The sequence below is a fragment of the Haliotis rubra genome, unplaced genomic scaffold (assembly GCF_003918875.1).
Source record: "Haliotis rubra isolate DU_JTF1 unplaced genomic scaffold, ASM391887v1 Scf283, whole genome shotgun sequence".
NCBI lineage: Eukaryota > Metazoa > Mollusca > Gastropoda > Lepetellida > Haliotidae > Haliotis > Haliotis rubra.
This window is the reverse complement of record NW_025766925.1, coordinates 1,129,933-1,143,361: the sequence shown is the minus strand read 5'-3', so window position 1 is coordinate 1,143,361 and position 13,429 is coordinate 1,129,933. Positions and strand designations below refer to the sequence as shown.

The 13,429-nt window shown below is 43.4% G+C and overlaps 1 protein-coding gene across 1 annotated transcript in view; it reads right to left on the bottom strand.

The window, feature by feature from the left end:
• The window catches only part of LOC124281379 (zinc transporter 2-like), a 62,107-nt gene continuing 48,678 nt past the window's right edge, over window positions 1–13,429 (bottom strand). Inside the window, exons 2-7 of the mRNA XM_046717417.1 lie at window positions 11,246–11,392; window positions 10,430–10,586; window positions 9,339–9,645; window positions 2,519–2,630; window positions 1,612–1,746; window positions 1–540 (exon numbers count right to left, since the gene is read on the bottom strand). Coding sequence (XP_046573373.1) covers window positions 392–540; window positions 1,612–1,746; window positions 2,519–2,630; window positions 9,339–9,645; window positions 10,430–10,586; window positions 11,246–11,392 — 1,007 coding nt within the window. The 3' untranslated portion in view covers window positions 1–391. The remainder of the gene's footprint in view (window positions 541–1,611; window positions 1,747–2,518; window positions 2,631–9,338; window positions 9,646–10,429; window positions 10,587–11,245; window positions 11,393–13,429) is intronic.

Below are 13,429 nucleotides of genomic sequence, written 5' to 3'. Positions count from 1 at the left end.
GTATTACAGAGTTTGTCGCACAGGTTTCCCATGTAAATGTGTTGCAGTATTAAAGAGTTTGTTGCACAGGTTTCCCATGTAAATGTGTTGCAGTATTAAAGAGATTGTTGCACAGATTTCCCATGTAAATGTGTTGCAGTATTACAGAGTTTGTTGCACAGGTTTCCCATGTAAATGTGTTGCAGTATTACAGAGTTTGTTGCACAGGTTTCCCATGTAAATGCGTTGCAGGAGCTTCCAGGTCTCAAATGATATTGCGTACACCTAGTCAAGCAATCACTACTAAGATGACTGTTACTGAAAGCATATCGATGTCAAACATAGGTTCCCTTCAGTACCATGATAGAAATATAAAGATCTCTGATTACTACTTTGTCTAGAAGAAAGACCCCTATTTCTTGGGCTCCTGGCACTGTTCACAGGAAGACATGACCTCCCTGTCGTACTGCTCCACCTGAATGGTCACGTGACTGATGTTGTGATTTCGCTGCATCTTACTGGTGGCTGTAGACAGCACGTCGGTGTGGTCTGTAGACTCACCTGTAACAAAAACATCCAGGTGAGCAGGGCAGGGATAAAGTGATCCAGAGCTACAGATAACTTTTTGGGTCATTGCGTTATGTACTCGTAACCTCAATTGGGTATCCTAATTTTCCTTTGAGTAACCATATAAATTGTACCCACCTCACTCAAATTCATTTGGGTATTTTGCCATCTTTTTATTTTGCCATTATAAAAATATATTTAAATTATATTTAAATGTTGGTTTACGTGTTTCTTATTTATATTTTTATGAGAAACAATAAGAAAGACTGCAAGTTGCCAAGTTCAAGTGCTGATATAGAACCTCTCAGTATTCCTCAGTTATTTTATCTATCCACCGGTACACAAGCTAAGATTTGACATTTGTGTGTGTACGCATGTAAGATCAAATTTATTGAGTATTTACCATAAATCAAGCGTACTTGTATGCAATAGACTTAATAGGAATTGTGTTTTCACATAAATATTTCCGTAATTTACGCAGATACGCAGCTTATCTGTACCTCTGTGATCAGGGCCCCATTCCACAAAACGATCGTAGCGCTACGACAGTCATAAGTCTATGTTAAAGTATGGGAGTTACAATCATCTTAGGGTTACGATCACTTTGAAGAACGAGGCCCAGAGAGTGATATTCAAGCAATATCGTGGCTCTGATGAAACAACTAGACTTCACACAATGTAACCCTGGGAGGAAATGAACCGAGGTGATCGGTGAGGGAAGCTTCCATAGCAGCAGAGTCTATAGGAGTCTGTGAGGCAGCATACTGATACAGCACTTGCATCATGCGTCTGTGTTCCTGTTATATTGAGCCGAACAGTCCATGTTTTATCACTCATGCCCAGTAAGGTAACAACAAGAGCATTTGGGCACAAAATGGCCAGTGATCGATGTACCATCCTTCAGCTCTCCAGGCAGACGCTCAATCCAGTAGACCATGGAGGTGGTTATTGTATCATAACTGACTGAAGATATGATACAGTGGATAATGAAGGATGAGCTTAGGCTTTGACCATAAGAATTTTCCTCTTTACAGGCTGCAAGATGGACTAACAGGGTGTTCTTACCGACTGCTAGATGGACAGACAGTGCATTCTTGTCTATGGTGAGGGACCACACATGAAGGCTGTGGACCATCTCAACACCCTCAACTGAACACAGTTCCTGCTTCAGACTGTCATAATTGATGTCTCTTGGAACCCCTGCAATGACAAATGTTTACCATGTACATACAGACTTAACATACACTGAGCATGTAACTCTGCCTTAGTGCATGGACTTACTCGCTGACTCGAGGAGGATGTGAAGGTTCCTGCTACTTGTTGAAGTCACAGCATTTTGTTTCAGTGTAGTAGTGAGTAGTCTGACATTATTATACACATTATTTAAATAAGAGACCAGGACCCTCTTCTTCTATGGTCAATACTTCACCACATTCCTCCATTACCCGACAATACATGTGTCCACTTTGCAGTGTAGAAGATGTTTTTACCAACACATCAGGTCGTGGCCTGCTTCCAGCAAGATAAGACCAGTCGGTACTCTGACCAATGAGTGCTCAGGTTACATTCACATATTACATATTTCTTGTGCCAACTGTGCACCTTGAGGCCATCTACTCTCCATACTGCTTCAATACCAGCTCCAGGATGTCATAAACTTCATGAGCAGAGCATGTTTATACAACAATGAGTTATACACAAGTTAGTTTTGTCATTTGACTCATTCCTACATCGTATCAATCACTGAGGAAGTATCATAGTGTGTACAGGTTTCCTAAGTTCTAACATTTACTTATATTTTGAATTTTGAAATGCCTTTAATTCTCAAGCAGTGTTTGCACCTGGAATTCAATGACTAAGACAATGTGGTACGTTTCACTAAAGGCTGCCCGCAGCTTTACTCAGGCGTACAATATCAGCACTTGAAATATGACCTGCCTACAGTATGACTGACCCCGTGATATCAACTCACCTTCCATCATAACCAGCAGCGTGTCACGCAGCACAGCTATCGTGGTGATCAGAACCAACAGAGAAAACAGGAACGTACAGATGGGATCGGCCAGACGGAACCGGTCATCTGACTGGAATGACCCAATGAGAAACAAGACGGTATTCAGCGCTCACCATATATCAATATATTCAAAAATGTAATTTTTAGAGTAAAATTGGTATTTTATACTTATCCTGACTCATGCTCTTTTGCTTGTCTTCTTCTTCTTGCGAACATAGTGGAAACACTTGTATCTCCTTAATTGAAGCTCCCTTCAATGTAAAATCACTAATTGGTACTCACCACGAATTGCTCCCCTTTAATCCCTCTGGCGGGAAAGGTGTCGCCACCTTACAACCTCGTGCTTCACTCTCTCCTGATTTTGCGAGCCCAACACTTGAATTTACGGGGAAATCCAAAGTGTTATGTGGGGAGGATGGGAGGGCTGACCTCATGAGTCAGGATAAGTATAAAATATCAATTTTACTCTAAAAATTACATATTTTCCTTATCCTGACTCATGCTCTTTGCTTGTAGAATCCTACGAACGGAGGAGGGAGTAATAGAATACTTTGGATTTATAATTAGTGATTTTGTATAAATATAACTGTAATAACCGGTATGGGAACTTCATGAAGGCATTGACTTAGGATATTTCCTGTATATAAACCATAGGTTATATAATGCCATAATTGGGTATTACATTGATATATACTGAAAAACCATTACATATATTATATATATATATAAGTGACTCTGATAGAGTAAAAATACAACTAAACATAATGTCAATATATACTTAGGGTGAATAACCTAAGCTAAATATATACATAGCTCTAGAACTCCTTAGAGTTATAAGCTAGCTAAATTATGTATATAATACATATTAAACTTGTGATGGTAATATTTAACGCCCTCTGAGGGACTGTCAGCTGTTGAGCCGAGGACCAGAGGGCGAAATGGTGAATGCCAGAGACATCTTCTGTGGTGATGTCTCTCAGGTAGTGATTCGCAAACACCATGTTCGATTTCCAAAGCATCCTTCCATAATTGTGTTCAATGAACAGTTACCGCGTGCAGGGGCGGGGTGGAAGCCAGTGCCCTAATCTCATGCAGATTTGATGCTGTTGGTGGGTCCAAGCCTGCTGCCTTGTAGTAGCAGTATGACAGTCCTTATCCAAATACATATGGTAGTGCGAGACTTCTGTTTGATTAGTTGGCGATAAGGGGATGAATAATCTTTTGAGAAATCTTAAGCCTTGTTTTGGATCGTCGTAAAGTAAACTTTGAGAGCTCTGACTGGACACAGTGATAAGTCTTGTGTATCTTGTGATCCGAGAATCGAGGATAGCTGGTACATGGAATAACCTGTCTGGTTGACCTGGTAGTTGATTTTTGGCGATGAAATCCCATCTTAATCCCAGGTGCGCTATGTTTTGATTGTCATCAAACTGTATCCTCTCGTAATCCAGAGCGTGAATTTCAGATATTCTTGCTGCCGTGGCTAGAGATAGCAGAAATAGTGTTTTCTGTGAGAGAAATTCAAAGTTTGTCGATTCCAAAGGTTCATAGGCCTCACTAGTGAGGTGTTGTAACACTATATTCAGATCCCAAGCTGGGGCGTGGAACTTCCTTTTGGTCCTCCAATCGAAAGCACGTAGTAAGGCCAGTAACTCTGGAGATTTTGTCAGTTTGACACCCGTTCTCATAGTGATCACAGAGCTAAACGCGGCAAGATATGTTGATATCGTCGAACCTCTTAAATGTTTGTTTTGCCGCAGGTAACACAAATAGTCTGCCACTTGAGGATGTGAAGCATCTCTCGCTGTAAATCCTTTATTAGCTGCATAATTTTCGAAACTGTGCCACTTGTCGTCGTACAAGTTACGAGTCGAGTGTCGTAAGGCAAGCGTGACCGCTTTTGCCGCCCTGGCAGAATATCCTCTCTTGTTTAAACACATTTGTATACAGTCCATACGTGAAGTTGGTAAACTTCTGGGTTTCCGTGCACCTGTTTCGTGTGTGGATGTATTAACAGGTTTGAGCGCTTGGGTAGCTCTAATACTGGTTGACCGATTTCTTGAATTAGAATGGGAAACCATACTCTGGCCGGCCAGTAGGGCGCGACCAAAGTGAGTTGTAGACTCTGTGTTTGTTTGATTTTCTGTAATACTTGAGGTATTATTGCTGGCGGCGGAAACGCGTCGCAGCGTTGAGGCCTTCCATGATATACTTAGAGCGTCGTTTTCCAAGCTTGTGGATCTGGGATTGGTGACACGAATGTCGGTAGCTGATTGTTGAATCTTGTGGCGAATGATCTATTAGCGGCGCTGCTAACGGCTTGATTATCTGTGCAAATATTTCCGTATTGAGCATCCACTCTGTCGGTGATGGTAGATGAGGCCGAGAGAGCGCGTCTGCTAGTACATTTCTGGCTCGAGGGAATGTGAACTGCTCTGATCTGTAGATTTAGATCGTGGGTTAGATCGAATAGTTGAAAGCTTAAGTTCAAAAGGTTCAGTGATCTCGTTGAGCCTTGCTTGTTCAATGAGAACGCCACTGTGGAATTGTCGGTATGAATCATAAGGTGCGCATTTTGTAGAAATGTGCTCCAATGTAGAATAAGCGTTGATTACAGCTTTCATCTCTAGGATGTTTATATGGAGTTTGCTTTCTTGTTGGTTCCATAATCCCGATGTCGTCTGGTTGGCGAGATGAGCTCCCCAACCTTGAAGTGATGCGTCCACATATAGATGGGTTTTGAATTCCTGCTCTGCTAAACAAATCCCTTCGCAGACATTCGATTTCTTTGTCCACCATAGTAGATGAGGTCTGAGATGTTTCGGTAGACTGAATGGCTGTAAATCGTCGAGATGAGCATTGATGAAGACCTGTAAGGGACGTAACTGTAACCTGCCTCTGACTGTCATGTCTTGGGCTGATGTGAGAAACCTAAGAGGCTCTGCCACTGTCGGGCGGTAACGGAGAGAGTAGAGCTGGTGGAATGGTCTGTTGGATCTTGATCCAACGGTCTTCTGGCTGACGATACGGTTGAGATTTGTGATAAATCGAATGCCTAGGAACTGTAGGTCTTGTGACGGTACTAGGTCCGACTTGAGTAAGTTTACTAACCATCCTAGCTGTGTTAGTAGCTTTATGATGTAGTTTAACTGTAGTTTGAGATGCTGTGGATCTTGATCTACTTGTATCCCGTCGTCGAGGTAAAACGCACTCGCGTAGCCTTTGATGATGAAGATAGGTGATAATCGGTTTACGTTATCCTCATTGAAAAGCCAGGGGCTGATGATATTCGAATGGGAGCACTTTCCACTGGTAATGTTGCCCGTCTAAAGCAAACCGTAGGTATTTCCTGGCTTTGGAGTGTATCGGGATGTGCAGGTAAGCGTCCTGTAGATCGATACTGCCCATGTAGTCCATGGGGCGAATCAACTGCCGTAACTGAGGTAAATGTATCATGCGGAACTTCGGAGGTTTGCGTAGATAGTTCTTGTTGAAAAAGCTCATGTTGTAGATGAGTCTGTATTTCTCCTTGGAGTTTTTCTTGGGAACTAGGAAAACTGGGGAGTAGAAACCTGGTTCTATGTTGTCTTGGTCTAGTACTTCTATGGCCTGCTTTATTAGGAGTGATGTAACAGCCTCTCTTAACTTCGGTAGTTGTTGTGCCTGTAAGTCGAACTTGTGAGGGTTTACTGTCAGCGGAGGCTTGGCCTTTAGTGGGATACGAAATCCGTGACGAAGAATGCTGGAGACATAAGGGTCTTGTAACATTCCCCAGTTTTCCAAGTATAGTTGGAGGCGTCCACCCACTTGAGATGGTTGTACTGGAACGGCTGGGGGTGGAAGACTCCAGTCGTTCCGAACCTGTCTTTCAGCGTTTATAGTTGCGGGAACCTCTGGGTGTCCTGCCTCTTCCTGATCCTCCTCTATAGTTGCCGAATGGGCGACGAAAAGAATCTTTTCCTCTAGAGCTGGCTATCTTCCTGTCTCGTGCTCTCTGTAGGCCCGTGAATTTAGATCTTCCTGAGTATCTTTGTGAAGTCTGTCGAATGACGCTGGCTAGTGTGTCCATCGATTTAATCATAAGGACTTCTCTGGAATCCTTAGTGACTTCCTTGGAAACTTTGTCTATTTCTCCGTTAAAGATGGATGTTGAAGACCACGGGGGCTGTATACAGTGGGGCTGTAAAGTTCTCACCCCAGTTGCAGGAAGCGAGGAGGCCTTGACGACGAGCTAAGGTCAGTGCTGCTGAAATAGATGTAAGATGATCTGTTAGGAACTGCTGGTCTTTCTTTTGCATAAGTAAGGCAGAATAAATCATTCTATCATCCTCAGAAGTCGGTATCACCCGAAATCTGGTGATAAGAGTCTCATTGATCGTTCTAGATCTATTTAAACCAAAACATCACGCCTCGTCATGGTTTCTATCTGGACTAACTTGCGATCATCAATCTTGTAATTCTTGTACTTGACGTCGTTGATCAACTTATAGTTCTCATCGATGTCTTGAGCTTTGAAGAAGGGGTCCATGTTATGCGTGGAGAACTTCTTGGCATGAAAGTTTGGTAGATGTGGTGTCTGAACTTTCGTGGCTTTGTGGAATGCTGCATCTAGATTCTGTGGGACTGCTGCAATCGGGTCGATCGGTGGTAGTGTGATAGCATCTGCATCGTCTTCTTTCATCAGATATGTCTGCGCCACATTGCCATTTTTAGATGGTGATGAGAGATCTAGGTTATTGACCATCCAATACCGTATCTCAGCATCGGAGAAAATAACTCCTCCATCATCCTCTATACCATCATCATTGATGAGAGGTTGGTGCTGCTCTGGACTGCGTGCTTCTGTCTCTAAGTCCGGCGATGCTTGTGCAGCTCTGTATGGTGACCTGTAAGGTGATCTACGTGGTGATGAACGAGGAGGAGATCGTCTAGGTGATCTACGTCTATGGGTTGATCTTCTCGGTGACCTGTGAGGAGAACGTTGATAGCTTCGCGAAGCTCTTGTGTAGTCCCTCGATGTCCTTCTAGATGATGATGATCTGGATTCAGCTGCCCTTCGCGAATGCCTTCGCGAAGCTTCCTCTGCGGCCGGTCCGGGGGAATTCCGATAAGACCTTCGCGAAGGCTTTCGTGATGTCTGATGGTCCGAGTCCACATCTTGGGATGAAAGTGACGAGGGTGATGATCTATCCCGCCTTCGCGAAGGCTGTACATCTAGGTCCTTCGTGGAGGTGGTCCGTGCCTTCCTTCGCGAAGGTGACATCGTCCTGGCTGCTACGTTGATGGGGGGTGCCTCTGGGGTGCTGTCTACGTTGGAGCCTTCGCGAAGGCTCGGTCCCTGCTTCTGCAGTCTGTATCGGTCTTCCATCATCGTCATAATTTGCTGCATCAGGTCATCAGGGATGGTCTGCGACGACGTCGTCTGAGCCTTCTCTGCGGTGTTAATGATGGGGTCCACAGCAATAACGTCTGACATCAGTGTAGAGGCATCAGGCTGCATGGAGATCTCTGCTGAAGTCACTGTCGCTGACACCGGTCGCTTCTTGTGCCGTATGTCGGGGATGATAATCGGCTGGTCATCGTAGAGGCCCATTTCTTCGGCTGGAACGATCTCGGCTGAGAAAGTTCTCGCTGTCTTCGTAGACTTTCCTTTGGATGTCGACGCTGCCCTGGGGGTACGAAGTCTGCGTTGAGAAGACGTCGAGGCCCTCTTGGACTTTAGCTGCGATGACGGGATGTCTGGGGAGGCCGGTCGCTTCTTAGAGGTGACGGACTCGTCCCACGCCCTCTTCCAATGGGGTCTCTAGCAGAACACCAGGCGGTAGGGTCGATCGCCAGCAGCTGACTAGATGGAGTATCTGGAGTATCAGCCATATTTAGCCCTTGTTTGCGTGACCTATCTGCAGCACGTCTTAAGACGCCAAAGATAATATTTATTAAATGCAGAATTAGATAAATTAATGCAATAACTGCAGCGTGAATCAAACGCACACGTAGAACAACTAGGGCATATTACATGCGGATCTGAGGCAGAAAAAGCGTAATCTACAAATAGTACAGATTTTCATCAACGTAATACTAGCTGAACAATCACGAATACACGTGAATAAACAGTAGAAATACGATAAATAATCAATACAAATTACTGAAGGATACTAGCTGTACCTCTATAGTAAACTATAAGAGGTAATAAACTAAGAAATATCAAAGGATATGTTGTGTAAGGAGACACAGGCGCTCTCGCATCCTGCTCACTGGGCGAAGAAGGAGAGAGTGAAGCACGAGGTTGTAAGGTGGCGACACCTTTCCCGCCAGAGGGATTAAAGGGGAGCAACTCGTGGTGAGTACCAATTAGTGATTTTACATTGAAGGGAGCTTCAATTAAGGAGATACAAGTGTTTCCACTATGTTCGCAAGAAGAAGAAGACAAGCAAAAGAGCATGAGTCAGGATAAGGAAAAATAAAATATCACTAAGTAGGTAATGCAAAATGTCCACAGAAATCAATCATTTGTACCCGTTTTTTCTTTACTTGAGCAGAAGACAAGAGCAGGTAACTCTTATTCTTCAAAGACAAGAAATATTTCATGACTCAGTTTGTGTACAATGTATTATAGTAGTGAACAGTCATCTTAACAATGAACATCTAAAACCATGATATTTATTCAAACACGGCCTGCACCAAAGAGGGCTGTGTTTCACGAGCCTACTAAATCTTAAACTTGATTCTTATTTGATAGTATTTTATTTTGGTTGTAATTTCATGATCAATCACTTACCGTAAATTTTATAATAAGAGCAGCAACAAATACTCCAAGGCTTTGAATAATATCTCCTACAACATGAATAAAAGCAGCACGCACATTAATGTTTTTATGTCGATGATTAAGTTCATGAAACTCTTGGATATCTTCATGTTCATCCAGCTCTGTGGTATCATCCAGAACTTGATGCAGAGGTTGGTACTCGCTGCGGTTCCGGTGGGTCTTATGACTGTGACCTGACCCATGGGAATGATTGTGCCCGAAACTGCGGTGAGCTGAGCCGAACTTGCAACATCTCTCTGAATGGAGCACAAAACCCATTCTGGAAACAAACAGTGAAATGGATATGGGTTACATGGGTGAAGAAGCCTTCATATAACATTCTACAAGGCCGACTCAGAATATGGCTCCAACTAACTTACAAGCTTCTTTATACACATTAATGAACAGTCGAGTTGACAGACAAAATAGGATATATTTTGATATCACTCTGCATGAAGAGAGGACAACACCCCTGAAGTAAGTTGTACCAGGTATACAATAAGCAAACTTTGACCACTTAATCTGAATGCCAGTCAGATGAATGATTTGGCTTCATTTCTTTACCATTTAATGATCTTTGCACATGAAACCACCCTAAACAGTCACCTCCTTGATGTAGGTGCCATGGTGCTAAAGAATTATGGAATTTACATAATATCCACAGCACTTTTCTTCTCTTCAGACTGCAGCAATGAGGTTGTCTGTATGATTCCCTGGCTAATACTGATAACTCAGAAGACTCAACTCTGATTGACTGATAAATATCTGTCTCTGGACGCTTCTTCATATAGTCAGTCTCAAAGTCCAATAACATTATTTCTCTTCCACCCAGCCTTTCTGCAATGCAGAAGCTCTAGATAAAGCAAGTCTAGATTTCCTCAGGTTCTAAATATCAGTTCACTGGAGCTCCTTTTCAATTTAAATGGAGTTATTTGTTTGTGTCAGAATTATGTATCTTCAGGGACTAAGCATTAGTCACGGCAAGATGTGTTGCATTGATTGAAAAGATCAGATTTTAATCCGATTGGTTGCTTCATGATGACCTGGAGCTGGTAAATACTCACATGAGATTGAAGACAACTCCAATGGTGGCAGTTATCAGCATTTCATCTGCTTTCACATCCTTATAGTGTTCATGCATGATTCTCTCAACAGCCATGTAGCACAAAACTCCTGACACCAGCCAGATGATAAACACACTGAAGAGAGCTCCCAACACCTCTGTAACAGAAACACTTAGGCTGATGAACAGACTCACACACAGATTCTGAACTTTCTCCCCTTGTGGCATATAGAGGTACCTGACAGGAGTGAGTAAGTGAATGAGTATGATTTTATGTCGCTTTTAGCAATATTCCAGCAATATCATGGCAGGGGACACCAGAAATGGGCTTCACACATTGTACCCATGTGGGGAATCGAATCTGGGCCTTCGGCATGACGAGCAAATGCTTTAACCATTAGGCTACCCCACCGGCCCTTATCTGACAGGACTAAAGATGATTATTTGTTGAAACTGACTCCTTCCTAATGCATAAAAGTTTTCTGCATCCCAGTGGATGCAGCCTATATTTTGTGCATCTGTTTAGATTCGATGGATCCCTGAGAGTGCATCTATGTGCATATAGTGTTCTACCATGTTGTACTTGGGGCCTATTCTGCCTCTCAATCCCTAAAGGTATGGTTGTCAAAGATTCTTTGTGTCATTACGATACGAGTGAGCTGCGTTTTATGCCACTTCTGGCAAAATTCCAGCATTATCATATTCCAGCACACATTGTACCCATTAGGGGATCGAATCCATGTCTTTGGTGTGACGAGCAAACACTTTAACCACTAGGCTACCCAACCACCCAAATGTGATAAGAGAAAAAGCTGACCAGCTCGATGGTAGCCAAAGGACATCTTCTTGGAGGCCGGTTTGGTGGACAGGTAGATGGCCAGCAGGCTGATGATGAAGCTGATAAGGTCGCTGCCAAGGTGAAGGACATCGGTGAAGAGGGCAAGGCTGTTGGAGAGGGCGCCACCTGGAAACAAGAAAATATTGAAGTATATTTAGATTTATTTTAGTTATGTCTTCCAGAACCTGCAGCGTGACTGTGGATGGAGTCAGATTTCAAGGTCTTTATCCCGTGTTAGGCCTGTTTTCAGAGGTTAGATAAAATGCTTTATGTTTCACACAGATTTTAGAAGTATTCAAGCCACAAAACCATGACCGCTGTTGGATCCAGACTTTGCACAGTGTGCTGAACAACAACATAGTTTTAGTTAAATGGGTGACCTGGTGACCCATTTTATCAAAGTTGCAGATAGGTCCATGTAAGATACCCTAATATTTAGTGAGTGAGACTGGTTTAATGTGGCTGTGAATGGTATGTAAGCCTTTGGAGGAAACCTGAAGTAATGCATGCCTTAGATATTCTCCACCTTGCTAAAACCCATGAACACAGGCATGAGGATGAATCTTGGATTCAAACCCATGATCAGCAGATCCCTGATGACTAATGGGATGCCACTGCCCCTGAACATAGGTTCTCCTGAACTTCATGCCCCTGAACCTCTTGCCCTAAACCCCTTTCCCTAAATCTCTTCTCCTAAACCTCTTGCCCTTGAACCTCATGCCCCTGAACCTCCTGCCCTAAACCTCTTTCCCTAAATCTCTTCTTCTGAACCTCATGCCCCTGAACCTCCTGCCCTAAACCTCTTTCCCTAAATCTCTTCTTCTGAACCTCCTGCCCCTGAACCTCCTGCCCTAAACCTATTACCCCTGAACCCCTTGCCTGTGAACCTCCTGCCCTAAACCTATTACCCCTGAACCCCTTGCCCGTGAACCTCCTGCCCTAAACCTATTACCCCTGAACCTCTTGCCCCTAAACCCCTTGCCCATGAACCTCATGTCCTAAACCTCTTGCCCATGAACCTCTTGCCCATGAACCTCATGCCAATGAACCTCTTGCCCATGAACCTCTTGCCCATGAACCTCCTGCCCTAAACCTATTACCCCTGAACCCCTTGCCCGTGAACCTCCTGCCCTAAACCTATTACCCCTGAACCTCTTGCCCCTAAACCCCTTGCCCATGAACCTCATGTCCTAAACCTCTTGCCCATGAACCTCTTGCCCATGAACCTCATGCCAATGAACCTCTTGCCCATGAACCTCATGCCAATGAACCTCTTGCCCATGAACCTATTGCCCCTAAACCCCTTGCCCCTGAACCTCATGTCCCTGAACCTCATGTCCTAAACCTCTTGCCCATGAACCTCTTACCCCTAAACCCCTTGCCCCTGAACCTCTTGTACAAAACAGGAGCCAAAATGCTCTAGTTAACACTAGAAGAGTTTATAGGCAGGGGTGGAAATAAAATTGCTAGTGTACTCCGGTACAGTGGCACATGTAAAGTCACTTGCCCTGATAATTTTTCCACTATACCGGACGTTTTCTTGTTGATTTTTTAAATAAAGAACATAATTAATATTGGAAAGTCAACTGAACACCGGTACAGTGTGATATCCAAATTTGCTTGCCCGACAGAAAAAAACACTGGACTCGGGTTATTTCCACCCCTGATAGGCCTGGTATCTTCCAAATAAGCATTTCCAGAAAGTGTTCACTGAAATATGTAATTTTTGGAGTAAAATTGATATTTTATACTTATCCTGACTCATGCTCTTTTTGCTTGTCTTCTTCTTGCGAACATAGTGGAACACTTGTATCTCCCTAATTGAAGCTCCCTTCAATTTAAAATCACTAATTAGTATTCACCACGAGTTACCTCCTTTCCACAAGCTCGGGAACGAGGGCGCCACCTCTACCCATGTGCCTCACTCTCTCCTCATATACTGAGCCCAACATTTGAATTTACAGGGAAATCCAAAGTGTTATTTGGGGAGGATGGGAGGGCTGACCTCATGAGTCAGGATAAGTATAAAATATCAATTTTACTCCAAAAATTACATATTTTTCCTTATCCTGACTCATGCTCTTTTTGCTTGTAGTATCCTACAGAACGGAGGTGGGAATATCTAATACTTTGGATTTTTAATAATTAGTGATTTGAACTGTG